The sequence below is a fragment of the Pomacea canaliculata genome, linkage group LG5 (assembly GCF_003073045.1).
Source record: "Pomacea canaliculata isolate SZHN2017 linkage group LG5, ASM307304v1, whole genome shotgun sequence".
Classification (NCBI taxonomy): Eukaryota; Metazoa; Mollusca; class Gastropoda; order Architaenioglossa; family Ampullariidae; genus Pomacea; species Pomacea canaliculata.
Genome location: NC_037594.1, coordinates 8,416,497 through 8,442,732, shown reverse-complemented (window position 1 = coordinate 8,442,732; position 26,236 = coordinate 8,416,497). Strand labels below are relative to the sequence as shown.

Sequence of the window (26,236 nt, the reverse complement as noted above, 5' to 3'; positions counted from 1 at the left end):
GAGTAATACAAAGAAAATATGGTTTTGTATTCATGGAATACAAATTGTCTGTATAAAATTTTGTCCTTTAGAAATCTAAGTTACTAACCCAGAAGACATAAAATGGTATAAGTAATAGTCTTTGTTGATTGATACTTAGTCATATAATTTGTTTCTGGTGCTGGATATTTTCATGATCAATGGGTGGACGGAGAATTGCAGCTTTACAACTACCCTCTTACGACAGACTTCATGACATCCAGAAAGAGAACACCACCCTAGAGGACCTGCAAGTTCTACGCGATGAGGTCGAGCAGGCTATTCGGAGTCTGAAGGGAGGAAAGTTCCCAGGGGCAAACAATGTCACCGGAGTAGATCAAAGGCGGTGGAGAAGAGATAGTGAAGGCTTTTATCACACTATGCCAAAAGATCTGGGCAACCAAGCAGTGGCCACAAGAGTGGACGCAGTCCCTGGATGTTATCTTGCCTAATAAAGGTTATGTGAGGCAGTGTCAGAGCTATCAGCATGATCAGCTACCCGAGTGGCTTAACGTGATCCGAAGCAACCTCTACTCGGCAGCAGTGATTCTAGCTGAGGAACAGGCAGGTAGGAGAACTATGGAGCAGATTTTTAACAGTCAAATAAAAAAAGCACCTTCATTATGGTAAAGATCTGTACCATAACTTTATTGACTTTAAGAAGGCGTTTGATAGAGTATGGCACGAGGGGCTATGGAACGTGATGTGCTCATTAAATGTGCACGAAGGTCTGCTACGCACCATCAAAGTACTGTACGACGGTTCAAGGAGCTCGGTTTTCTCCTATAATGCAGAGGAATATCTCTTTCCTGTGACCAAGGGTGTACGCCAGGGATGAAATCTGTCTGGGGTGCTGTTCAGCATCTAGCTTGAGAGGCTCATTCGCGATATACTGTCTTCCGAGGTTACTTTGAAGGCGATCGACACCGTGGCAAACAGAAGAAATGCTAGGTGACTAACGTGAAGATGTGTACCGGCTGCTCAAGGGGGGACATTCTCATGCGGGCCCAAGACCGGCCTCGCTGGCGTGAGTTCAAATCATTACTTCCATACGACTGGTATCCGTATATGAGAAGCAGATTACCTCTGTTGTTGACTTTTTTTACATCACTTGTGATCTGTACATGATAATATAAGTGCAAGAAGTTTTAAAATCGTTTGAGAACTAACATGAAAAATGTGTTGTCTTCTTGTAGAAAGAATGAAGTCTGAAGCTCCAGTTTAGAAAGAATTCGTAAACACCTTTTGTTTACATTCTCTATTCCCTTTAGCCTGTCAGTCTGTCCAATGTACAACCACATGCGCTCTTTAACTTCAACATAACTTACTGCTTCTTCAATCTAATTATCTTACTTTAAGGGTAAAAATAGAGTGAAAGGGTAAAAGGAGAACAAGCCACATGTTTCCTCTATATATATAGATCCCAGGTCTCCTGGCTAGGGGAGCTAACCCAGTGTGTGGTCAAGCGCACCCCTCAATCGTCTCATAGGCTTGGGAAAAGTAAAGTAGTGAGAACGAGAAGACCTCCCGAGAAATGTGTGATCTCTAACAACTCTCTAACAACTCCGCACCATCCTAATGACCTTAAAAAGGTCAGAAAACGATTTTTACGTAAATTTAGTCTCTTGTAAATTAAAATTCATCAGTTTGCTGAAAAATACCTAGTACGAACATTTTTAGTAAGCCTTATAGTTACAAAAATCTGTTTAATTGTATTACACTGATACAGCAAGTGCTCTGCCCTTTCTGCTTCTCATTCCCTGCCTAACCAAATTTTAATTTTTTTCTAGCTAAACGATGGAAAATACTTTATTCTTAATCAGAGAATGATAATAATGTACCATATTAATTTAATCATATTTTATTCATTATTAATGAAAAGACAAATAAAAACTTCGGAAATAGGTTTAGGCTTCTAGAAAGCAATGCTTTATCTTATCAGCCTGAAGTCGAGGGTGTATGCCACGTTGTTTGCCGAGTGAGTACAGTTCATCCCAACCCTTGCATACTGTCACGCACGCAAACAGACGAAGCCATTCAACCACCAGAATGAAAAATACCCGCAATACAAGACAAGATTCGTTCGAATGCACTTTATTATAGTTCCATGTGATTACTTAAAGTTGGAAAGCAGTAGCCACGCAAACTGTTACTTCGTTTATTTTAAAATTCAGTCTCTGAATTGAGTTTTTCAGTCACATGTTTATTCTTGGAGAAAGTATTGGTAAAACAACCGAAAGAAGGGGTGACAGTGATAGGAGACGAAAATCTAGTCTTCGTTCCGAGACCTTTGTCACAGTGTGTACTTTCTCTTGCACGAACCTCTGTTAACATTATGCTGACTAGCACTCTCGTAGAAATCTCACCTGGAAAGAAAAACATAAATGGCATCACTGGAATTTCTCTGTTAATCTCACTACACATTAATAGTTACTAAGAGGTTTCACCTGCAGATACTTCGTTTTGTGACAAAGTTCAAAACTACATATAGTAATATAATTTGGACACACCATTTTATGTGATATATGATATAAATATGAAATGATTTTACGATAAGAAGTTTAAACGCTGGGATTTGAGTGGTCTCCTTTCTGATAATTATGTTGTGCTATGTTTAGCATTACACAGCGTACTTTAGTAGCTGGAAAACTTCCCTTGAAAACTCGTCATATGCTCTGCTGGAATATGTATCCGACTTATAAAGGGTGGTCAAGATGGGGGAAGGAAAAGGTTGTGCTATACCTTCTACATATTGTGCAATAGAGAGTGAATCATGCTCACTCTCACTACATCTTCTCTGTTATGGCACAAAGCCAAATATTTAATTGTTTATGCTTTTAAAATAAATAACTATGAAAGTTTTGTTAACAGGCGTGGTCTAAGATAAGATGTTAATGCTGTTTGTTGAGAGATAATCACAATAACTCACCCTGCTGATGGTGCCTTGGAGGCTGGCGCGATTCAGAGAATTGCCAATGTCCAAGCTGCACAAAGTTTTGTCTACACGGAAATTTCCTGTGAAGACGATAAAATACAGCAGATAATGTTTAATCTTTTATTCAATGGATATTTGTAGTAAGTTTAAATAGTAAATAGTAATTTTTTAAATTTTACTCACGTCGCAAACATAAAAGGATGAAACTAAATAAACTAAATTTTCGCACATACATGTTGACAGACACTTTACTTCACACTGATGGCCATAGCAAGAGGTTCCGACATTGAGATCCATATTTAAAGCTTCTGAAAGGATTTCCCATACTTAGTCCACTCTTCTGAGTAGCTAATTCAAACTACCGACCTAGAGTATAGACAATAAAAATGAGTTCTCAGCCTAAACACTAAACTATACCAATTACCTTTTTAACTACAGTCTGTTATTAAGGGTGAACACCAGCCACAAACTTTCCATTTTAAAAAGCTTTTATACATTTAAGTCAGGTATCTCAAATCTTATTTCTGCTATGAAATATTTTAAAATGTCAGAAGTAAGACTTACCGAGAGAGTTGTTCTCAGTTCCTCTGAGGTTGTTGACATAAATAGTCAGGGTGCCTCGTCGGCGCTCAACCCTGATTTCGTTCACGAAGTTGCTCTGAAAAACAATAATAAGCTTTATTAAATCACAAACACCAGGCATGTAAAGGAAATCAAATTCCTCCGAGATGACGAACCCAGGTCTTTATTATCTTCAGTGAAGTGGTTTTCTACGACACAACCGAACACCGATTGTTGACGAAGTTGTATTTTAGGTTGTATTATCAACCTACCGGGAGGGGTGCGGAGACTGAGATGGTCCTAGGCTCCAAGGTAACTATGGTAGCAGTCACAACCCTCTGGAAAGTGTCAGCTACAACTTCAAAGGTCGCACGTTCGCATCCTGGTGCATCTGCGCGAGAATTGCTGGCAAGAGCGACAGCTCCCTGTGCATTGATCGTTAAGCTGCCAGAAGAAAGCATATTTATCCAATTTACACCTTATGAAGATATGGAATATGTCGGTGGTGTGCAATTTATATACGAGTGCACTAGCGAACAAACAAGAAAACATTAATTGACAATAATTATCTCACCTAGAAATGGTGAAGGTGAAGTCACCAGTGAGCTCGTTGGTGTCCAGAGATTGAAAGCTGTATGGAGTCAGTCCACCTCTGAACTCGAGGCTCTGAATATCACCCAAGATAAAGGGACATGCTGAAAAAAAATTAAGTTGACGTTGAGATGGACTTTAACGCGCATGAGCGATCTTGCCAACACTTTTTGTTTTTTTTCTTTTTTACTGGGGTTAAATATAAATGTTCACTGATGACATTCTGTCGTCTCTAACAGACACACACACAGGCTTACGTGGGTTAGGGTCCATGACGCAGATGCATGACGTGGTGTTCATGACAGTTGAAGCGCTGCAGCTGACTTCAACAGAGTACTGTACACCCCTCTGTAATCCTGTCTTTCTGTAGAATCTGCTGTTGGGGATTGGCACGCAGGAAACCAGTACTAACGCAAAATAAAGTGTAGCAGGTTGAATTTACCACCTTACAATTCTAAATTCACTAAAATTTAAACACAAAAAATAACAATAAACAAAACAATCAACTACTTTAGATAAACAATTAGTAAACATAGTTCATCGTGTTTATGAAATCGTGTGCGTGTGTGAAGATCTACAGCTCGCTAGGTGGAATTATAGGTAGGTATAGGGTGTGTGTGTGTATAAGAAAAAGTAAGTTAAGCCTGTTTACAAATACGATGAAATAGTTGATATTATGTAATGCTTATTTACTGCCAGAACTTAAATTTCGCAGCTGATGTGACTGACTTAAAAAAAAGATCCTGGCACGTTTTTTTTAAATTATTCTTTTGTCTGTACAAAGCATTTAATCACAAACTTATAAGAAATTACTACCATCATCGAAGAAAGGTGTAGAAACACTGTGACAAGTGCTATCTGTAACACACTGCGAGAAGGTTCGGCTGAAACTCTGGCCATCAGGGCAACGAGCGGAGACGACCTGGTTGTTCTGACATGTCAGGTAACCAAAGCACGTTCTGCAGTCACTGATGTCCCTCCTCGTGGTGCAGGGACCTGGTGGTGGTGAACAGAGTCAGGTATGAAGTCACAGCATTGGACTTGAGAGTGACAGTTACAAGAATTAAAAATATTCCATATTCTAATCTTTTTGAACACGCCGTTTCTAGTTTGTTTGTTTTCGAAAATGGGGGAGATAATGATTATGCAATTTTATGAAACCAATGCCATTTTTAAAAAAAATAGAATGAGCATAAGTGTGAAAGGGGACAGCATAAACTGAGGAATGTATTAAAGAAATATAAACTTTAAGAGGACTGAGCGCTCACTCTGGGGGCAGCTGCTCGACTGCAGGTGGACGGCGGCGCCCATGGCGTTGTCCCACATGGTGCCCTCGGGTACGGCGGTGACGGTGGCCTGTGCCAGACCATCACACTGGACGAAAGCAGCGCACTCTGTCGGGTGAGCAGTGAAGTGGTTGCTGCGCTTCCTCAAGGCACCACACACATCTGTAAGAAACGCACAAAATAATGACGATTTATGAATCTGGGTGGTTTAATCCAGACTTTTATGGAGTATAAAATAGTTTGAAATAATTGTTTTGAATGATTTGAAATAAATCAAGAGCACGTATTAAAAGAAATTTTTTTAGCGATAATTAATGTAATAAAAAAGAATTTTCTTCCATCTTTACCTACACCTAAATTGTCCATTAATAGAGACTAAGGTAAATTAAGATGTTCTGTACACTTTGACAGTTGTTTTATACCTTGCTGAAGATGGTATGTTGCATAATAAATCTTCGCTGGTCTTGATATTCAAATGATGAACATATATAATAAAATTTGTTAGGTTTCTTTAAATCCTGCTGAAGCAGTTTGAGTAGTGGGATTTTCACGAGGAATTAAAGATCCAAACTACGGCTATGCACCATGAGCGAAGGACAGTTTTAGCTAGATAAGAATCAAGATACAAGATTTTTTTTTTTCTTTGCGATTAATGAGTAAATACTACGTACCCTCTGCTTGTGTCACAGAGATGGGGCATCTGGATGCGGCGTTGTTAACGAAGATGGCAGAGGACAGCCCCGTGAGGCTGAGAACGAGAAGGAGGCACTTCATCTTGGTCTGTTTTCGAGCTTCAGCGCTGGTTTCCAGGCTTCTACTTCGTTTGGAAGCTCCTTAGACCTGTCCTCTTATACCTGCCATGACAAGACAGCCCTGCCTGTTTACTTACCTCCCACTATGCGTACAAGTAGTCCTTTGCATTTTTTTTCAGTCGTTGTCGTGTTGAAAACACACCTACGAATCGCTGTCTTTTCGCCGATCCTACATATAATGACCTCTTCAACTCGCAACCCATCCTTTCTTCACAAAGTCAAAGTTGCTTGTTTATCGCATGTTTTCTTTGTCTCGGTAGATGTATGATGTCGCTTCAAATTGAACACGTTTTATGTAGATTAGCTGGTGACGATGTCGCCCCTTTCAGACAGCAAGGGTGAGTAACAATATTAGTTTATGCAGATGAGAAATGTCTCTAGGGAGCAAGGTATTGATATGGATAAAATGTAGTGACAGGGCTGGGGCTGGAAATCTTTTAAATTCTTCTTTCTGAATTAATTCAGCTTCGCTGTATTCACATACACTTTGTGCATGTTTTAAGGATCGTTTACAGTCTTCTAAGCGGATGGTTGTCTTTTTGACTGATTCTTTTTTTTCTTGAGGGTGTGACCCTTGAGCTGAAACGTGTCTTGAGAATTTACTCGGGTCTAATTTGCATGCACTTCGATTAAAGAACACACTTCATGATCTTCGTGGATTACGAGAGGATCTTCATGTCCACAGAGTAAATGATAAGGATGCTTGGTATCACGAGCTCTGCTTCAAGAGAGGATGGCTTTCGAAGTCTTGTCGAGTGCAAACAGATCTCTTGATGAAGTATATTCTGTCTTCAGATAAGATCCACCAACTCGTCTCGAGATATACAGTCGAAGGTCTGTTAACTTGAAGGCTTCAACGATTTTCCCGACGGTTTCTCACCAGAAGTTAGGAGGCATAGCAAAGGAAATGATACAAAGATAAGTGTACCACAGAAGACTGTTCAGACGGTTGGACGTCCATTTCATTTTACCAGTTGCTTCATTTAAACTGATCGTGTCGTGTGCAGGGGTCTTTAGCAAAGTTCAAGTCAAGTTGAAAGAGCAATTTTAAACTAGTACGCCAAGGGGCTAGATGACTGTAATTTATCTAAATGGCAGCAAGTAGGACTAAGCAGAGCTCACCACAACCGAGTATCCAACAATTTAAAGGTTTTAGGAACAAACTAGAGGTCACAACAACCGTGATCAGATAACAGGATGTAAAATTTGTTTTATTAGACCCAAATCTTTCTTCTTATTTATTTATTTATTTTGTTCCCTCTTTTTAAATTTATTTTGTTCCCTCTTTTTAAATTTATTTTCCTCGTTTGTCAATTTTATTTCATTTAGTCGAAATTTGTCTTTGCAATCAATAAAGATTTTATCATCTTGTTTATCTCCACGACAAAGTCGTCCATGTTATCGTGGATGTCTTGCTCCCACCTACCCCAACCGGTGCAGGGTGTACCCGCAACGTGCCGCGTGCTCGAGGGAGGACCACTTTAGCATAACCGTGTTTGACCAGGGTGTAGACGGCGGCGCCACCTTTTCTTGCTGCTCCTCGTGTCAGCATTGTTCGCGTAATGTTGAATCTGTCGCGCACACACGAGGATGAGAAGAGTCCCGCCACGCGCGCCATCAGCCGCAGGACCTCGACAAACGGAGGAGTCTAGGTGAGCAGGTCGAGTGCCCACCTCTACCTGGGCGGCTCGCGGCACCAGCAACAAAAGGCACGTCGCTCCAACGGGTCTCTAGAGAGTTTGTTTCTTGTTATGAAAAGCACTTAACAGCGAGCTTTAAATTATGAAAAGGAGTTCATGTTTCTAGCAGGTGATTCTGAGGAATTTTCTTGTTGCGTTATGAACTTTGGTGAGAACGTTTTAATTATGAAACGCAGGTTTTAAGAATGTTATTGCTCTATACATCATCTGTTTAAATTATAAAAAGCATTTTCAGGTGGGTTAGAAAAATTTCTTGTGTCCAAGGTATCTTGAGGGAGAACTTTGAAGCATAAAATGATGGTCGTTTTAAGAATGATATTGTTGTACCCGGCAACATTAAATGAAAAAAGGAGTAAAAAACTTAACCATCATGATTTTTTTCAACTTTTCTATTCAATAGAAGATAAGGGATAAAAGGCATCAGTAATAGCAGTAGTGCCACTAGAAGTACTCAAAGAAGAAGCAGTAACAGAAGTAGTACTACCAATACTACCAGTACTACTGCACCTACTCCTACGTGGCTTTACGAGTGCCAGTATTTTCCAGCCACAGGCACAACAAAAGCAAAGACAACCTAACTTAGTGAAAGTACGTTGAATGACATTTAACACAACATTTAGTCATCAAAGGCCAGACAAGACCCTCTCGTTCCTAACTCAACACCAAAGTCTGTTCCGGGTGAAGTGCATGAGGCCGGCAACATGTCCTTCCCTTGTGTGTACTCCTCCTACATGACAGTACCTCCCTTCATTGCTCATTGCACGGCGGTGACAAAACGTTAATTAGTCGCGAGGTCAAAGTGCTGCCACTTAGTCAATCATTCACCCTGTTTCATACAGGTGTTTTGACAATCCTGTCCTTGTTGATGGCGTTGCTGTCAGTCTCATTAAATGAAAAGGGATGTAACGTGGCCAGGTGGGTAGTGCGCTCCCTGGAAAAGCCCCGTCTACCTATCCTAGGAATAGGGGCTTGATTCATCAGGTGAGGTAAGAACTGCGGAAGGAGAAGGTTGGGCTCCGTCTTACACATATCGTGCTCTAGACATGATGAACCCTTTTCATTGAATATGAGTGTTATAAAACATAATTATGGACCTTCACCTTCTTATCATTAGCTGACCAATGTACTTCTATACTTCACCAGGGTTAACAATATCCTCTGACAGCATTAAAAACTAGCAAATGCCAAAAGTCTGCTGCTGGTTGTTGCCTGTGTTATATTCCACGTGTGAACAACCAACACCTATTGTCCTGTCATATCCCGACTCTTATCTATTTTACTATGCTCCTGCTGTTCTTTTTCATTGTTTGTCAAATTATTCATTACCTGTCCGTTTGAATATGTATCTGGTTTGTGCGTGATGGTGTATTTGACTCAACACTGTAATGCCGGTTTGTATATGTATGACAAACTCAAGTACAAATGCATCATTTTGTTCTTCAAGTATATTTTTGAAACACGTGTAAGATGGTATGTATTAAAGCTCTTACATCGGAAACAGCTAATCTGCCCATCCATCGTTCGTTCATTCCTCGACCAGTCCTGCCTGACCTCATCTACTAAGATTTGAGGTGATGATGGGAGTAGTAGAGTGGTGATGGAGTTGATAGTGACAGCAACGATGGTGGTTGTTTACGGAATGGTAAAGTACCTACATCTTTTAGCTGCACTATTAATTGCTACAGTAAAATATAAATATATGAGTCCGTGCTTTTTTATATACGTGTAGTGCATTTCAGTGTGTTTGTTGCACCTAAATATTTGTGTTAGCAAGGAGAATGTATGAGTGTTTTCTAGACACACATGTGATTCCAAAAAGTGTAATGAAGGACCAACACATAAGTAACACAATGCGACACAGTAATAAACAATATTAAACCAATTCTTCTTTGCAGAACTTTATTGTGATTTCTCAAGCATCTTTTCAGCATCTTTCTTAATAATGTAGGCAACGCCAAATGTCTCAAATTATCTCACAGATAATATTCATTTACCCTTCTTTTAGATGTTGAAAAAAAATTGTAAGTTGTTAATTTTTTGAGTACAGTTTTCAATTTTTAGTTTGAGTTTCTTTTCTCTCTGCTCGAAATATTCTTATTAAAGGACAGTTGGATTCCATTCCGGAGAACTGGAAATCATGGGTCGTCGGCAGCAAATCAGACGCTGACCAGTGGCAGGAGATCGAACCTTTAGACACAGGGCAATGTCATTCGGAACTGAAACAAAGTAGAATTAGGTAGTTATTATCAGGCTTTCACACTACTATTTTTTTTTTCTTTTTACTGGAACGCTTTTTGAAAAATTGTTATAGTTGGGTATATATCTTTCATTGAGTCGTGTGTTTAAAAACTTAAATATTAATAACTCTCTCTCTATATATATATATACACTTATTTATTCTAATATGTAGGTTTTATGAAGTCATTAGATAAAAAAATGTAACTCTTAATATAACGAGAAGTTTCTATCTTGCTATTTTTGTGGGGGGTTTTTTTCCAGTAAACATTCTTTATCAAGAAATTTTTAAAGTACAGACGATAAAAGCAAGTCTAAGACTACTCATGCCTAAAGAAGAGTTTAAAGACAAGTTGCCAAACAAGGAACAAACAGAAATTACATATCTAACTCGTCTTACATTTTCAATGGTTCCCACAAAGTTTGCACGAGGGTATCCTCGTCCCAAACTTAAGCCGCAGTTTGTCTTGGCGAGCCTAGATGTTCCTGTAAATAGAAAACAAAAACCGTGTGTTACATGAGACCTTATTACACACTCCTGCTGTTGCCACAGCTTTATTTTTAAATTATCACATTTTGCACGAAAGTCATCTTCATTGTTTATCTAGTATGCAATGGTTAGCATTGAGAGTGTTTTGATAGGTGTTTATCACAGGCGTGGTTATTTAGCAGAATGTTTTAAAGATTGAAAATTTCTGTTTGAGGATGATGATGATGATGATGATGATGATGATGATGATGATGATGATGATCGCACTGGTTATGGTGATGGTGTGCTAACCGATATCAGCAGTGGCTGCCTGGTTGCCATTCACACTCAGAGTCACAGTCCTGTAGCTGCGCATGAGCTGGACGGTGTAGGTATTTCCGGTAGAGATCTGTAGCAAAGAGAACATTGACAAAGGTGTTGCAAGAGGGCGAGTACTCAAACCCAAAATTTTCCGTAAACATTTTGCTTTCCTCACTTTCTGCCCTTCCTCTCTCTCTCTCGTAGTAATGTAGTACATGTTTTTTGTTTTCTTGTAATTTATTCCTTTTTTTAGCGAGGGATAGTTGTAAAAAAGCAGAATTGTTATTTACACTATATTTGTGTGGTTTTTCAGTAAAAACAGAAATTTCTTCCTTTAACTGCAAGTTTTGTTGTTGATATATGTGTGTATATATAACTATAGCCTAGTGCCACTTTACTGTGGGAAATGGTGCTAATCGTACATCGTTGTCTTTTTATTGTATTTTTGGTTTATTGTATGCTACACGTAGCGTTAGAGATATTCGTGAATATGACTTTTTGTGTATTTTTTTTTCTCACCACGTTATTAGTGGTGAGAGTAAAAGTTCCCCCGTTGATGTTCACCAGCCTGGCGCCAATCACGCCGTTCTCCAGGTAGACCTCCAAGGTGGCTGTCCGGCAGTTCATCGTGTTTCTGGAGTTGCTGACCAGAGATGCGCTGGTGGTGGAGCCGGAAACTTGAAAACTATTAACAAAAATTCCTGAAATTCACTCATGAGGTCTTTTATAAGCATCTTAGCAATCCCTTTTATCAGTTCGTTTGTGTATTGAACGTGTGTATTCAACGATGCCTTCAATTGTCTTGTTGCCCACCCTTAGACCAGCTAATGCTGCAAGGATGTCCACACGTTTTCATTTTCGACTGCAGCGACTGTACAAGATTTTAAGCTTTTAATCTGACTATTAAATTTCTCTTCAGAGGTATGCTTTAGTTGGAATAATCCGTAAAAATATTTCTAAGCTAGAAATCTGATTATTAAATTGCTGTTCAGAGGTAAGCTTTATGATTGGTAGTTGAAATAATCCGTAAAAATATTTCTAAACTAGAATCTTATTTTATTAGACTTGAAAAACATAATATAACAGCACACTGGTTTTTAACTTCTTATTAAAATATGAATAACTATATTTCATTAACATATGAACTGTATCGAAGTAAAGGTGTACAACTTTATTTATCCACGCGCTTTTCCATACCCCTATGTTTGCTCAAAAAAAAACAACATAAAAATGCACTGATTGACACAACAACGGAATGAGTGTAAAAGTTTTATCTTTTTGCACAACAATTCGTTTTTGATAATGCTATACTCATGCTGGCTTACCCGAAAGACATGGTGAAGTTTCCTGCGATTTCATTGGAGGCAAGGGCAGGGAACTCAGCAACAACATTGTTTGTGGCCCCTAAGGTGAGGCTGGCGGTGCGCTCCAGTACAACAGGACAGTCTCCTGTTATCACATTTTTTTCTTATTTTTCCAAAGCATGAAAAAGTCTGTATTTATGCCTGCCTGCTGTCCGTCGGTCTGTCTGCCTTCCTTGTCTTTGTCTGTCTTGTTTAAATACTTATGTCTGTCTGTTGCAGGCGTAGGTGGTTTTTTTTTAAATACAAAGTACAAAGCGCTGAACTGTTATTTTCCTTTCTGTTAATGACAATGTCATTCAATAAATGTAAGCATTTTTCAATAACATTCCATCAAGACTACTGCTCTTAACTCTATGCTATAATTTTAAATATCAAAGATGGAGGGATGTGTGCACTCACGTTGGTTAGATGGAATACAAGTGCAGTTGTTCAGGTTTCTCATATCAAGGACAGTATTAGCTGGACATTTCAGTGTCAAAGTTCTTTCCTCAGGCCTACCATCGGCGAATATGATGAGTTGTGTTCGGTTGTAATCAACCACCGGAGCCTGCACGCTAGTCAGTGGAGTGCAGCTGATGATGGCTGCAAATGATAAAACTTGTTTACATACAATGGGCTACCAACAGGGCTTCTAAATACATTAGAATAGGTGAAGGTGGGGAAAGTGAAACTGAAGTAAGTTATTTACACTTTGAAAGAATTATTGTCTAACACTGGGTAAAATATGACAATGAAACGTTTTGTACACGTAAAAGAGGATAATCGACATTAACACTCTTCAACGTGTAAATATAAAAGAATGCCTTGATCCTCGTAATGTCCTAAAATATGTCACATGCATATCTCTTAACATTCACCAAACAACTTTATGGTGTCAGGATCTCGAATTTCAAGACAAATGACAACTACAGGTAGGTATCTATGTTACGGTCTTAGAATAAATACTTACTGTAATTATAAGCCGCAACTTGAGAGCACGTGTCATCTGGGACGCAGGGGTTGCTGGGATTGGATCGAGCCTGAGAGTAGCTGTAGCTGGTCCTGTCCGCGCACTTTCGTGTTTCTAGTTTGCCATTCACACAGATGGTGTAGGAGTAGCAAGTCTGTCCGTCCGTCGTAGGTATTCCAGTATTGCAGGGATCTGTGGAGAGGAGAAAAATACGATTCCATTGTGGTGAAGGCTGAAGGTTTTATTTATGATTATTTCACGATACGCCGGCTCAAATAACAAAAACAATCAAAGTACACCTTTAATTAAGAGGACTGTTATTGGTATAGTCAGGTGGTATATGCATTTGATGTTGTTTTTCTTGTCCTAGCTAATCGTGTTTGCATTTGAACTATAATCATCGGGTTATGATTTCCCCTTCGTTGCTTTCATGGCCCGACCATGCAGGTGTAGACCCCAAAGGAATTTATTGCCACGTTTGAAATTTATTTAGAAAATATTAGTTTATATATTCAATTTATTTTATAGCTATAAAACAACTATTTCTGTAACATAGATACATCACTCGCAAAAAGGAACTTTATCGTTTACTAAAAATTGTTTTAAACGAGGTGATTGGTCGGTAAGTGGCTTATGTGCCAAAATTAATCTGCTTTATACGCTTTTAGCATATTTCAGTTTAGTGAACGACTTGATGTGTACGTACTTTAGTTTAAGTAGTAACCTGATATAAGCCATCGCACTTATTAAATACCCATGGGTTTAGTAGTGAAAATAACTCAGTCAAACCCTTTAAATGTTTTCCTGATGTTAGGGAACATTCACTGTCTTGTTACTTACTGGCAGGACACGTTGCTTCTGGTGTGGCCCGTTCAAGAGTGTTGTTGGTGGACCAAAAGGTTCCTCCAGCAGTCGGCCTGATGTAGACGATTCCATAATTGGGTCCGTTGTATTCATTGCAGGTATAGAAGGCACTGCATGTCTTGTTATACCCGGTTTCTCTGGCTGTCTCACCAGCAATAGGTGAACATACAGCTGAAACATTTACCGCCATGACAAAATCCACGTGGATAGCATTAACACAGCTTTGAACTCAGACTTAACAAAATGTAAACATGACAATAAAACTTGCAAAAGAGAGGACGAGAGAAATACTTTTCTCTGACTATTCTACGGGTCTGTCTGGTAAAATAGGTATTAATGTATCATGCCATGGTATTGTCTATTGTTGTTCTTGTGCCGTGTGGTTCAATCCATTGCTTTCCAGTAGAGCTGCTTCTAATTGCTCTCAAGGATAATGTCGCATCATATATAATTTCCTAAATTTATTTTTCCACAATCCAGTAATTATTTTTCTCTGTTAGTGACATCTGCGCTATTAACTCATTGTGTATATGTAAAGGATAAGAAATAGTCTTGCATTAAGATACAGCAATAGATCGAAAAGAAGCACGTTCCTCCCTCGACGGAAACATAGGATCTATTGGAAGACAGAAAAAAGTTTAATGTAATGTTTTGAATTTCTGTAAATTTGAGAAGACCTTAAAGGTTATATATTTTCATATGCTGATATCCATCTACCCTTCAGTTATCAATACAGCAGGGCTTCTGCTAAGGCTAAATTCTTTGGGGTCCCAGGGACCCCTTCTTCAGATTTTTAAGGGGTTCCTGTTCTTCGCCCAAATTTGAGTGGGACCCCATTGACGAAAATTGAAGGGGTCCTCCGAACTTTTAATGCGTACTGTACGCAATTTTTTGCGTAAGCAGAAGCCCTGATACAGGTCTATTCTTTCACCGGAGCCGTTGGGCTACATAACTGGATGGCTATACCCGTTATTGGACAACTAAATTGTAATAACTCACCGATGGCTTCTTCATCAGTGAGCTGAAGTTGTGGAATGACACCAGCATTGACAGGTGCATAGTATCTGGCTGCTCCTGAAGCTTTCTGTGTCTCGACTCTGACGATGGCGTCCACAATGTTGTTTTGTGCCTGAGTCTGGACAAAAAATGAAGCGCTCAAGAGAGCGAGTAAGAAGACGGTCGGTTTGTTCATCTTGGTCCCAATAACACGCAAACGTAGCTCAGTTGTTTAGTTTCCTTCTGAAATGATTGGATTTATTCGTTCTGTTCTGTTCCTCTGTACTTATCCAGATTGTTGCAGCTACGTTTCTGTAGAAAGACTCGAGACTTGACTTTATATACATTTTAGGGTGTCCTACCCATCCGGTCAGCCACCCTGCCTAACCGCATTCTTAACCATTACTCTGCCGTTCCCTGTCTTCTTATTTCTCTCTTTAACTCCTCCACACACGCGCACGCGCTCACACACACACACCCACAGTATTCGTGAACGCACGATGTAAGGTTTATTACGTCAATGGGTGCGAGAGTGTGACGGGATGGGTGCGTGAGACTCAAAACACTAGAGAGCCGCATGTCCACTTCCATTACAGTCACAATGTGATTTCCTGTGCGCCTCCCATATACACAAACGTTTGTCATCGTCTTGAAAGCACCTGAACTTCTTTTCTTCTCAACCACTGTCTCGTCTCTCCCGCTGCATAAGAGTTACACTCCCTTCGCATCTTCAAAGGAAAGGGAGGAGTAAAATAAACGAACTGTTTTTACTTCATAAAATAACCAAAAAACTTTTGCATTTCTGCCATCTGGTTACTGCTGTTAATTCACCCTGTGCGGAAAGGTCAAGTGGCTCACGATAACCTATTAAGTATTCAGTGCAATCTTTATCCATCCTCTTTCTTTCTCTCTCTCTCTCTCTATCTAATTTACTCTTGCTTATCTTCTCTCTCTCTCTCCCCTCTCTTCGTGCCTGTGTCAAAATGTAAATACACTCATCTCTATATGCACGTGTATGTACAATTTCGTATTTTCCATGTGCATGGGTGTGTGCAGTCGTATGCTCATTCTCTTCTTTGTTTGTTTAATGAATTATTCAGTTCCTGTCCATTTGGACAGGACTGGTCGCATCCGGTGGGGTAAGGGAGGCTGAATAGTTCAGCGACTGGCAGATGTTTCCTGTGAGATTTCATCCTTATTCAAGATTCAAGGTTCTTTATTCTGTCACCCTCTAAAAGGGGTATTGAGATATTAAAAATATATCCATACATATTCACACACTCACTGTTAGGCTAAGGATCATTTTGTAGAATCTTAGCTTAACAGAAATATCACTACTCCCAGATGCCCATATGTCACAACTGTAAGTATTGGAAGGACGATCCGTCAAACATATCGAGTTATCTAATAGTAGTTGTGACTGTTTACATTTTTTGGTAGAGCAAACATGAATCTTGAGGCTCTGTCATATAAATCTTGTTGTGTACAAGAAATTTGTCATTATAATTAAGTTTCAGGCCAAGATAGAAAAAAATAATCTATTTTAGTATTCTCACCATTATAAATAAATGTTAGTTTCTTTTTTATTTTACCGCTAGAAAATATAGCTATCTTAGTTTTGTCTGGGTTAATTTCAGGTTCCACTTGTCACAATACATTTTATACTGTCTAAAGTATTCCATAGGCTTTCCAGAATAAATTACATTATCTTCTGCATACAGTAATATGAATAACTTAAGGAGTTCATCAGTTTATTGAGGGGTAAGGTTATTTGGTGCCTGGATAATTCTGATAGACCATCTACAGAGTGCAAAGAGATGTGTTTTCAAGTCATTGAGATAAATTGCAAACAGTAAAGGAGATAGCTCTGACCCTTGCCTGACACCGTGACTACTTTTAAAAAGGCTAAAACTGGTTTCCGCTAAACTCAACACAGGATTTTGACTTTTGTTTATATCTTTGATTACTTTATGAAACTTCCATTAACCTCATAATCTAACAATTTTTCCAGAGATGAGTTCTGTTTATTTTGTCAAAGGCTTTTTCGTAGTCTACAAACGTGCAGAAGACTAGCTTCTTTCTTCTTCGATTTCGATAATGAGTGCAGGATGAATAGGTAGTCGAGGGTGGAAAGGCCCTGAGGAAAGCCGGCTTGTTCCTGCCCTAGGAGTTTATTGTCCTCCAAATAGTGTTCTGATCGTTATTGAAGACACTTGTGAATATTTTACAGAAGCAGCTAATAAAACACTGTACATGAGCTCAAAGAGAGTATTGCAACACAACACCAGCTAAAACACTTCTTTCAGACCGCATTTCTCTGTCAAGAAATTGCCCCTTATCGTCTGCTCTGTTGGAAATTAAAAAGAACCTTTATGATCACCATGCCTCCCCCACAGGTTGGAGTCCCATCTGCAACATGTGTTTTGCAGACGACAGCGATCTGGTACATCAGCAGTCAGCTATATCACTCATTCACATTCCAACATCTTAATAGCTACTGATACCATTTTGTGCATTCTTTGTTCTCTTTATCTTTTGTTCTTTACTTTTTTAATGCCATAAAAGTTGTAGTAACAGCAGCAATGACCCGAAAAGCAGCAGCATGGCAATAGCAGCAAAGAATAACATTTAAATAGGGGCAGCAGAAATTTTTTTATCGAAGACATTAAAAGTGATTTTATCTTTTGTGTATTGTAAAAAAGTAGGATAACCACAGGATTAACCTTTACATTATTTTTAACCTGCTCGTAAACGTAAATAAAATATGACTTCCTTTTAAAGTAAATTTTATAGAAAGCAAATTTTCTTGAAAACAGTTTTTTTCAGGTATGACGTAGACATCAACTGAAACTATAGATGCTGCTGTAGCCCTAATAGTAACGACACGTTACTAGACTCAAATAATGTCATCGAGACGTCCTCAAATACACTAAACATAGACACGGTGTAGGGACACTAATCACACTACAGTATGAACACAATGTTGCTGGCACTTGTGATCTTCTGGCTTGTTGAACATTTGTTTGTAAGCTAATTCAGTCCCTCCTCCTGTTCAAGGTTTCACTCCTAGGAGTTGATGTAAAAGTGTTGTTAGATGAGTGTTAATGGAGTTGATAAAGGAAGCAAAGAAGGTGGTTGTTAAAGGAAAGGTAAACCACATACATCTTTCAACTGCATTATTATAGATCCTTAAGGTAAGATACAAATACATAAGTCCGTGCATTTTATTTATGTTAGATGAATTGTAGTGTGTGTATGTTGCGCCTAAATGTTTGTGTTAGAAAGTGGATTGTGGGAGTGTGAGTGCCTTCTAGACGTGATGCCAAAAAGTGCAATGAAGGACCAACAGATAATTAACACAATGCGACAACGTAATAAACAATATTAACTCAATTTCTCTTTGCAGAAATTTATTAACCAGCCATTTGTAGCATCTTTCTCGATAATGTAGGCAACGCCAAATGCCTCAGTTCATCTAACAAATTATATTCATTTACCGGTATTTTTGATGTTAGTAATAATTTGTAAGTTGTTTTTTCCAGTACAGTGTTTAGTTTCAAAAATACTGTTTCTTTTCTACTTTTTCATTTCAGAAGAACAAAGAATAATGGATGGTCGACATTGAGTTGGACGCTGACAAGAGGCACTAGATCGAACTTTTAGACGCAGGGCAGTGTCATTCGGAACTGAAACAAAGCAGAATTAGGTAGTTATTAGCAGGTTAATCTTTAACCTCTTAGTTTTAAGGCTGTCACGTTTCTTGAAAAATACTATAATTAGGTATATTACATATTTTGAGTAGTTTGTTTATATATTGATTATATACATATATTGCTTTGACATGTTGGGATTTATTCACAAGTCACAAGAAGGAAAAATAAATTTAAGTCTGACTATTTAAATTTTGCTATGAGTTCACAGATCATATAAAAGAAAAAATGAGTTGCTGATCAAAAAACAAACAGAAATTATTTATCTAATTCGGCTTACATTTCTGATGGTCCCAGCAAAGTTTGCACGAGGGTATCCTTGTCCCAAGCTTAAGCCACAGTTTGTCTTGGCGAGCCTAGACGTTCCTGTAAGTATAAAATGAAAACTGTAAGCTACATGAGACCTTATTACACAGTCCTGCAGTTGCCATAGCTTAATTTTTAACATTATCACATTTTGCACAAAAGTAATCCTCATTTTTGATCTAGTATGCAATGGTTAGAAGTGATGATGATGATGATGATGATGATTTTGGTGCTGATGCTGATGATGATGATGATGGCATTGGTTTACTAACCAATATCTCTAGAAACTGCGTTGCCATTCACGATCAGAGTCAAGGTGCTGTTGCTGCGCACAAGCTGGACAAAGTTGGTATTTCCGGCAGAGTTCTGTCGCAAAAAAGAAATTTGACAAGGATGTTACAAAAGTCAGAACATGTAAACTTGAATTTTTTTCCGGAACAAACACTTTGTCTTCCTCATAACGATTCCTGCTGTTTTGCTTTCCTAGTAATATAGCGCATTTTATTGTTTTGTTTAAATGTTTCCTTTTTAAGGCGAGGTGTTTGGTGTTTTACCCCGAGCCAGCAATTAGGGTTAGATCACAGCATCCTGAGAAATGACACAGTGGATGTAGTGTGCTTTATTCTCTCTGCCTCGTGACCATATGCATCCTAGTACTCTACGATGAATATAATTGGTGGTCTTGCGTACATACAGTAGACACCTGTCTTCTGCTAAAGTAATCTTTTTCAATAGTTTAATAACATTTTTTTCTAACACTAGTTTGCATTTGCCCTTGATGAAGGAGGACAAACAGTAGGACGCTTTGATGCTTCTTTATCTCTGGATTTGCAAGACTTTTCTTCTGACGGCTTGTCAACTCATTGTGGTTTTTGAATAGGAACTATGTAGGCACCCTAATGAACAACATAAAAAGGCTTCAATATATTAGACCCGTTCTATGAGTGGACCTGTGGTGTGAACAGAAACATTTGCAGCTGGAGGACAGTTTTTCAAATGAATTGTGCACGCTGAGAACAGCTTTTGCCTACGTATCTTTTTTCACATATGGTACTCTTTGTTTGTTGCGTGTGTGTGTGTGTATTTTCTGTAAAAAAGCCATGAGCCTGCCCATAGGGCCGGAATATGGCGCTATATAAGTTCACATTCTTATTATTAATTTTAATTTAAAAGCTGTAAATAATTTAGAAGCGTTGACAACTGATAAACTATCATTAAATATTGAAAGACTATTTTAAATTGCATTTTTTGAACTTTTAGACTTTTTTATTATCGATGTTTTTAGCTGCCTCAAGCGGAACTGACGACAGTTTGAACAAAGAATCTTCTAATGTCAGCCCAACAAACACTTTGTACTTTTGTACAGCAAACGTTTTTGCGTTTCACTGCAATATTAAATTTTATTCTTGATGCATACAGCATTGCGCTAGTATATTGTGAGACATGTTGCTAATCGTAGGTAATTGTCTTTTTACTGTATTTTTATTTTGTAGTTTGCATGTAATGTTAAATATTTATGTAAATACGAACGCTCTGTGTAATTAGTTCCTTACCAGTCCGTTACCACCTTGGAGAACATAACTTCCCCCGTTGATGTTCATCACCTTGGCGCCAACCTGGCCACCCTCGAGGTAAACCTCCAGTGAAGCTGTTTGGCAGTTCTGAGTGTTTCTAGAGTTGCTGACCAGCGCTGCATTGGTGGTGGAGGCGGAAACTTGGAAACTGTTCAAAAATTCATTTATGAGGTCTTTTGTAAACATTTTGTTAATTTTTTTTCTCGACCTTTTGTGTATTTAACAATGCTTTCGGCAAAAATTGTCTTGTTGTTCCCATGCCAGGACCAGAAATGTTGCAAGGATTTTCCATTTTGTCATTCTAGACTGCGGCGACTGTAAACGATTTTAACCTCTTTACCTGCTTATTAAATTACTAATCAAAGGTAAGATTTATGATTGGTTATAGCAATAATCTATAAACATATTTCGAAACGAAATCTTAGCTCATTTATACCTCTAAAACATAAGTGTCAAACTTATTTTTAAAAAAGAAAAAATAAAGGTGTATTTTATGTATTAAAATATGTCTAATTTAAGGTGTACAACGGTTTCTCATCTACTGGCTACGTTCACCCCAAAAAAGAACACAGAAATTCGCTGTTGTACGCTACAAAGAAATTAGTGTGATTGTTTTATCCTTTAACAAAAAAATTCAGTCTTGATAATGCTATACTTATCCTTGTTTACCTGAGAGTCATGTTGAAGTTTCCTGCGATTTCATTGGAAGCAAGGGCGGGGAACTCAGTGAGGTTAACGGAGGGCAAGGAGAGGCTGGTGGGGAGCTCCAGTGTAACAGGACAGTCTCCTGTTATCACAGAGTCTCTAGTTTTTCTATCTTTTTCTGAAGCATGAAAAACTCTGTATGTCTGTATGTGTGCCTGCCTGCTGTGTGTCAATCTGTCTTCCTCGCAGTTGTCTTTTTTGTTTAAATACTTACGTCTTTCTGTCGCAGGCGTACTTCTTGTTTTTATATATGTGTGTGTGATTTTGTGGGATAAGGTGCTGAACTGTTATTTTCCTTTCTGTTAATAACTATGCTGTTTATTAAACGTAAGTATTTTCATAAACATTCTATCAATAACTCTATACTTTAATATTAAACATCAAAGATGGAGGCATGTGTGTACTCACGTTGGTTAAATGGAATACACGTGCAGTTGCCCAGGTTTCTCGTATCTAGGACAGTATTAGCCGGGCATTTCAGTGTCAAAGTTCTTTCTTCAGGCCTTCCATCGGCGAATATGATGAGTTGTGTTCGGTTGTATTCAACCACCGGCGCCTGCACACTAGTCAGTGGAGTGCAGCTGATGATGGCTGCAAATTATACAAACACATTAGGAGTCAACGCGCCAGGAGAAGTATTTTTGAATAAAGTAAAGCAGGTGGGAAAAGTGAAACTGCAGGTAAGTAATTTACACTTCGAAAGAATTATTGTTTAACAATGAGCTGAACGTTACAATAAAAGAAGTATGTTTTTATAAAAGAGTACAATCGAAATATAACAAGTAAATACAAAACCTCAGTATTAAGGTTGGGTGGTCGGTGGAGGGAGAACATTCAGTATGTCCAAAACCTTGTCACGATCATATCTCTTAACATTCACCTAACAACTTTATGATGTCAGGGTCTCACATTTCTCTGGCAAATGACAACTACAGGTTGGTAGCTGTGTTACGGTCTTAGATTAAATACTTACTGTAATTATAAGCCGCAACTTGAGAGCACGTGTCATCTGCAACGCAGGGGTTGCTGGTATTGGATCGAGCCTGCGAGTAGCTGTAGCTGAACCTGTCCGCGCACTTTCGTGTTTCTAGTTTGCCATTCACGCAGGTGATGTAGGAGTAGCAAGTCTGTCCGTCCGTGAGAGGTATTCCACTTCTGCAGGGATCTGCGGGGAGAAGAAAAATACGATTTTATTACTTTGAAAGCTGTGAATATTTTGTCTATTTTTATTACCATTATAGCTATCTGTTTTGCTACTTACGTAGAGGACATGATGCGTCAAGTGCGGCCAGTTCAGCAGTGTTGTTCAATGACCAAAACGTTCCTGCAGCCGTTGCCCTGACGTACGCGATTCCAAAGTTGGGCCCGTTGTATTCATAGCAGGTAACAAAGGCACTGCATGTCCTGGGATGACCGGTTTCTCGGGTAGTCTCGCCGGCAATAGGTCCGCAAACCGCTGAAACATTCACCGCAATAAAAAATGCACGTGAATCGCTTAAACTACCTGGCAGTCAGGTCTCACAAGAACGTTAACGCAAAAGGAAAAATAAAGAGTAGTCTCTGATTTTAGGGAAGATGGAGAGAGAGAGAGAGAGAGAGAAATATATTTATTTGACTCTAATTGTTCTAAAATAGCAAAAGTGACATCTGAATGGCCACAAATAAACTGTGTATATATAAAGGTATACACAGTGTATACCTATAATGTTATTGGAGGGAGAGAAAGCACATTGTATTGCAAATATTAATTTCTGTAAGAAGAAAAAGAGAACTTTAAAGGTTACAGATCTGAATTTGCTGACATCCATCACAAGCTTAGTTCAGTTCTGTATATTTTCACCTTGTTGCTAGGAGTGGACGGCTGCAGCAGCTGACATAACTCCACCTTTACGCACAACTGAATTTGAAATCTCTTACCTGTGGCTTCAGTATCTGAAAAACTGAAGTTGGGGAACAACGCTAATATTAACAGGTGCATTGAACGGTCCTGTTTTCCCTTCAGCTTTAAGTGTCTCAACTTTAACGATTGCGTTCACAATGCCTTGTGCCTGAGTCTGAACAACGAACTGAACGCTCAAGAGAGCGAGTAACATGACGGCGAGTTTGTTCATCGATAGAATTGCTTCTAATTGCTCTCTAGGATAATGCCGTATCTTATCTAATTTCTTAATGTTATCTTTCCACAAGACCTTACAGATTAAATATTTTCGTAATCTGATATCCTTCTACACTTCAGTTATCAATCGAGGTCTATTCTTTCACCGGAACCGCTGGGCAACATAACTGGATGGCTATACCCGTTATTAGACAACTAAATTGTAATAACTCACCGATGGCTTCTTCATCAGTGAGCTGAAGTTGTGGAATGACACCAGTGCTAACAGCTGCATAGTATCTGGCTGCTCCTGAAGCTTTCTGTGTCTCGGCTCTGACGATGGCGTCCACAATGTTTTGTGCCTGAGTCTGGACAAGGAATGAAGCGCTCAAGAGAGCGAGTAAGAAGACGGTCGGTTTGTTCATCTTGGTCCCAATAACACGCAAACGTAGCTCAGTTGTTTAGTTTCCTTCTGAAATGATTGAAGTTATTCGTTCTGTTCTGTTCCTCTGTACTTATCCAGATTGTTGCAGCTACGTTTCTGTAGAAAGACCCGGGACTCGACTTTATATACATTTTGGGGTGTCCTACCCATCCGGTCAGCCACCCTGCCTAACCGCATTCCTAACCATTACTCTGCCTCGCCCTGTCTTTTCTCTATTTCTCTTTCTCTCCTCCACTGCTTACATATACGCACGCGCACACACCCATACACATACCCAAGCACACACGCACACACAGTATGGTTACGTGAGTGGGTGCAAGAGTGTGAGGGGGTGGGTGCGTGGGACTAGACACCTACAGGTTCGTTTCCTTGACAGTCACAATGTGATTTCCTGTGCGCCTCCCATTGACACAAACGTTTGTCGTTTTGAAAGCACCTGAACTTCTTTTTTTTTCAACCAGTCTTGTCTTTCACAGTGCATAATAGGTACGCTCCCTTTTCAACTCGAAAGGAAAGGGAGGAGTAAAACAAACTAACCGTTTTTGCTTCAGAAAAATGACCGGAAAACGATTTTATCCCTGCCATCTAGTTGTACCTGTGAATTGACCCTATCCGAGGTCGCTTAGCTAAGTATTCAGTATAATCTATCCATCCTCTCTCTCCCTCTATCTCATTTTCTCTTCTGTCTGTAACCTCTTTCTGTCCCTTTTAATTTGTGCTTATCTTCTCATCTCTCTACCTCTCCTCATGCCTGTGTCCAAACGTCTACTTAGATAAAATTCTTCTTAGTGTATGAGTGTATGTGTAATTTCTTATCGCCCACGTGCATGGGTGTACACTTGTGCATATATTATCCCCGAGTATTTTAATCACATGCTAATGAAATGAAACCAACAAACACCGTGCTACATCTTAATTCCCGATTACACGTCCTTCTGTTACAAGCAACGAGGAGGCCAAACACACGGAGGGGAAGACGTGGAATGAAGAGGCAGTTTTGAGAATGACACGATGAAAGGAGCGGAAGTTTAGGGAGCAGGGGGTGGGTGAATGAAGAAGGACCTGAGAGACTGCAGTCAGGCAGTTGCACCCTTTTCTTAACATCCTCACCTCCCGACTCGCTCGCGCTGCTCAAACATTTGCCGAAGGAGGGATGAGTGTCTTGTTAACACTGCGTCTTCAACCTCGCGTACAACATCGCACGAGACGCTGTCTGCGTCACAGGTGGTCAAGCGGCTCGCTGCCCTAAGCCACTATGTGCAGTAACGTTTCCGGTGGAGTACACATGCAACGTCATCTGGGTTCCACCCCGCTCCCACTACTTCACCACCGCCTTCGAGGTTGACACAGTGAAACGTGGGTGGTGTTGATGAAAGGAGTTTGAACTAAAGGATCATGACCGATGTTGACTGTCATAAAAATATTCTATGATTCTAGATTTGACATCAAATGCAAATAATGACGCGTTGCTCTGTTGCACCCACATAGCCCTTACACACACACACAAGAAGAACGTACACCTACCTTGCATACACACATCATAACGGTCGACGAGCCCTCTCAGATGACGATGAGGATGAAGATATTTGTAGATGAATCGAATCGAGGAGGCACAAGTTCAGAGGAAAGTCATGATAGAGTTATAAAGAAGATGGCGGACGAAGACGTTGTTTTCCAGCTCACTTTTGAGAACAACTGCTTCTTTTCTTAGATATGACGTCTTTTTCTGCTTCAAGTGACGTCGAACAAATGACGCACATAAGACGTCAGACACAAGAGACCATTCGTACACGAAACAATACGAGATCTGCCACAACTCATCACACACACACACACATATGCAAAGTTGGTACAAACGTTGTTTACAATGTACATCACGTGACGTGATGCATTTAAATGCCAAAAGTGTTTGCTTCTGCACTTTTTGATTATCATTTCTTGTTGTAGCACATGACACACGATTAAATGAAACATCAAATCATAATCACTGTGCTGCTGATCTGTAATAAATAGACACGTGATGCTGTGGTAAATAGTTTACTTTTGCCTTGACAGTTCTTAAAGATTTTCTAATCTTGTTTTACCGGCCATTAAATTAGTATAGTCAGTACCTAGAGGCTTTTTAATAGGTAATGAAATTGGTTTAGTCAGTGTTTAGAACGTTTAACATTTTATCAATGAATAGTTGATGTTTATTTACACATGGACAAACTACATCGAGGACACCAAATAAGGGAGAGGATTTAAACTCCTAAAGCACAGCTTCAACACACAGCTAAAAGCACTCTGATGCCATTGAG

The 26,236-nt window shown here is 39.2% G+C and overlaps 3 protein-coding genes across 3 annotated transcripts; all 3 read right to left on the bottom strand.

Moving 5' to 3' along the window:
• Positions 1–2,096: 2,096 nt before the first annotated feature.
• LOC112564478 lies at positions 2,097–6,230 on the bottom strand. The gene is made up of 9 exons (XM_025239322.1): positions 6,063–6,230; positions 5,374–5,553; positions 4,922–5,101; positions 4,363–4,512; positions 4,089–4,209; positions 3,787–3,958; positions 3,518–3,611; positions 2,948–3,033; positions 2,097–2,384 (listed from the first exon to the last, which is right to left on the bottom strand). The coding sequence occupies exons 1-9, from the start codon at positions 6,163–6,165 to the stop codon at positions 2,361–2,363; spliced, it is 1,110 nt and encodes a 369-aa protein (XP_025095107.1). The 5' UTR covers positions 6,166–6,230; the 3' UTR covers positions 2,097–2,360.
• Positions 6,231–9,805: 3,575 nt separating this feature from the next.
• LOC112564617 lies at positions 9,806–15,425 on the bottom strand. Its single transcript, XM_025239565.1, has 9 exons — positions 15,105–15,425; positions 14,082–14,276; positions 13,242–13,433; positions 12,692–12,874; positions 12,254–12,377; positions 11,448–11,613; positions 10,920–11,016; positions 10,539–10,624; positions 9,806–10,119 (listed from the first exon to the last, which is right to left on the bottom strand). The coding sequence occupies exons 1-9, from the start codon at positions 15,295–15,297 to the stop codon at positions 10,093–10,095; spliced, it is 1,263 nt and encodes a 420-aa protein (XP_025095350.1). The 5' UTR covers positions 15,298–15,425; the 3' UTR covers positions 9,806–10,092.
• Positions 15,426–18,494: 3,069 nt separating this feature from the next.
• On the bottom strand, positions 18,495–25,552 carry LOC112565333. The gene is made up of 10 exons (XM_025240738.1): positions 25,461–25,552; positions 23,727–24,032; positions 22,658–22,852; positions 22,370–22,561; positions 21,805–21,987; positions 21,361–21,478; positions 20,671–20,839; positions 19,390–19,483; positions 19,092–19,177; positions 18,495–18,787 (listed from the first exon to the last, which is right to left on the bottom strand). The coding sequence occupies exons 2-10, from the start codon at positions 23,914–23,916 to the stop codon at positions 18,761–18,763; spliced, it is 1,254 nt and encodes a 417-aa protein (XP_025096523.1). The 5' UTR covers positions 23,917–24,032; positions 25,461–25,552; the 3' UTR covers positions 18,495–18,760.
• Between the last annotated feature and the right edge of the window lie 684 nt (positions 25,553–26,236).

Excerpts from the sequence above, each read along its gene's own strand:
- LOC112565333 (XM_025240738.1), bottom strand. The coding sequence starts at position 23,916 with ATGAACAAACCGACCGTCTTCTTACTCGCTCTCTTGAGCGCTTCATTC. Across the intron at positions 22,853-23,726 it reads CACTGATGAAGAAGCCATCG|CGGTTTGCGGACCTATTGCC; the intron begins GTGAGTTATTAC and ends TGAATGTTTCAG. Across the intron at positions 19,484-20,670 it reads TCCAAGGTGGTAACGGACTG|AACTCTGCCGGAAATACCAA; the intron begins GTAAGGAACTAA and ends TTTTTGCGACAG.
- LOC112564478 (XM_025239322.1), bottom strand. The coding sequence starts at position 6,165 with ATGAAGTGCCTCCTTCTCGTTCTCAGCCTCACGGGGCTGTCCTCTGCC. Across the intron at positions 3,034-3,517 it reads AACTGAGAACAACTCTCTCG|GAAATTTCCGTGTAGACAAA; the intron begins GTAAGTCTTACT and ends TCGTCTTCACAG. Across the intron at positions 2,385-2,947 it reads TCCAAGGCACCATCAGCAGG|GTGAGATTTCTACGAGAGTG; the intron begins GTGAGTTATTGT and ends TTTTCTTTCCAG.
- LOC112564617 (XM_025239565.1), bottom strand. The coding sequence starts at position 15,297 with ATGAACAAACCGACCGTCTTCTTACTCGCTCTCTTGAGCGCTTCATTT. Across the intron at positions 11,614-12,253 it reads AACTTCACCATGTCTTTCGG|TTTTCAAGTTTCCGGCTCCA; the intron begins GTAAGCCAGCAT and ends TTTTGTTAATAG. Across the intron at positions 11,017-11,447 it reads CTCTCACCACTAATAACGTG|ATCTCTACCGGAAATACCTA; the intron begins GTGAGAAAAAAA and ends TCTTTGCTACAG.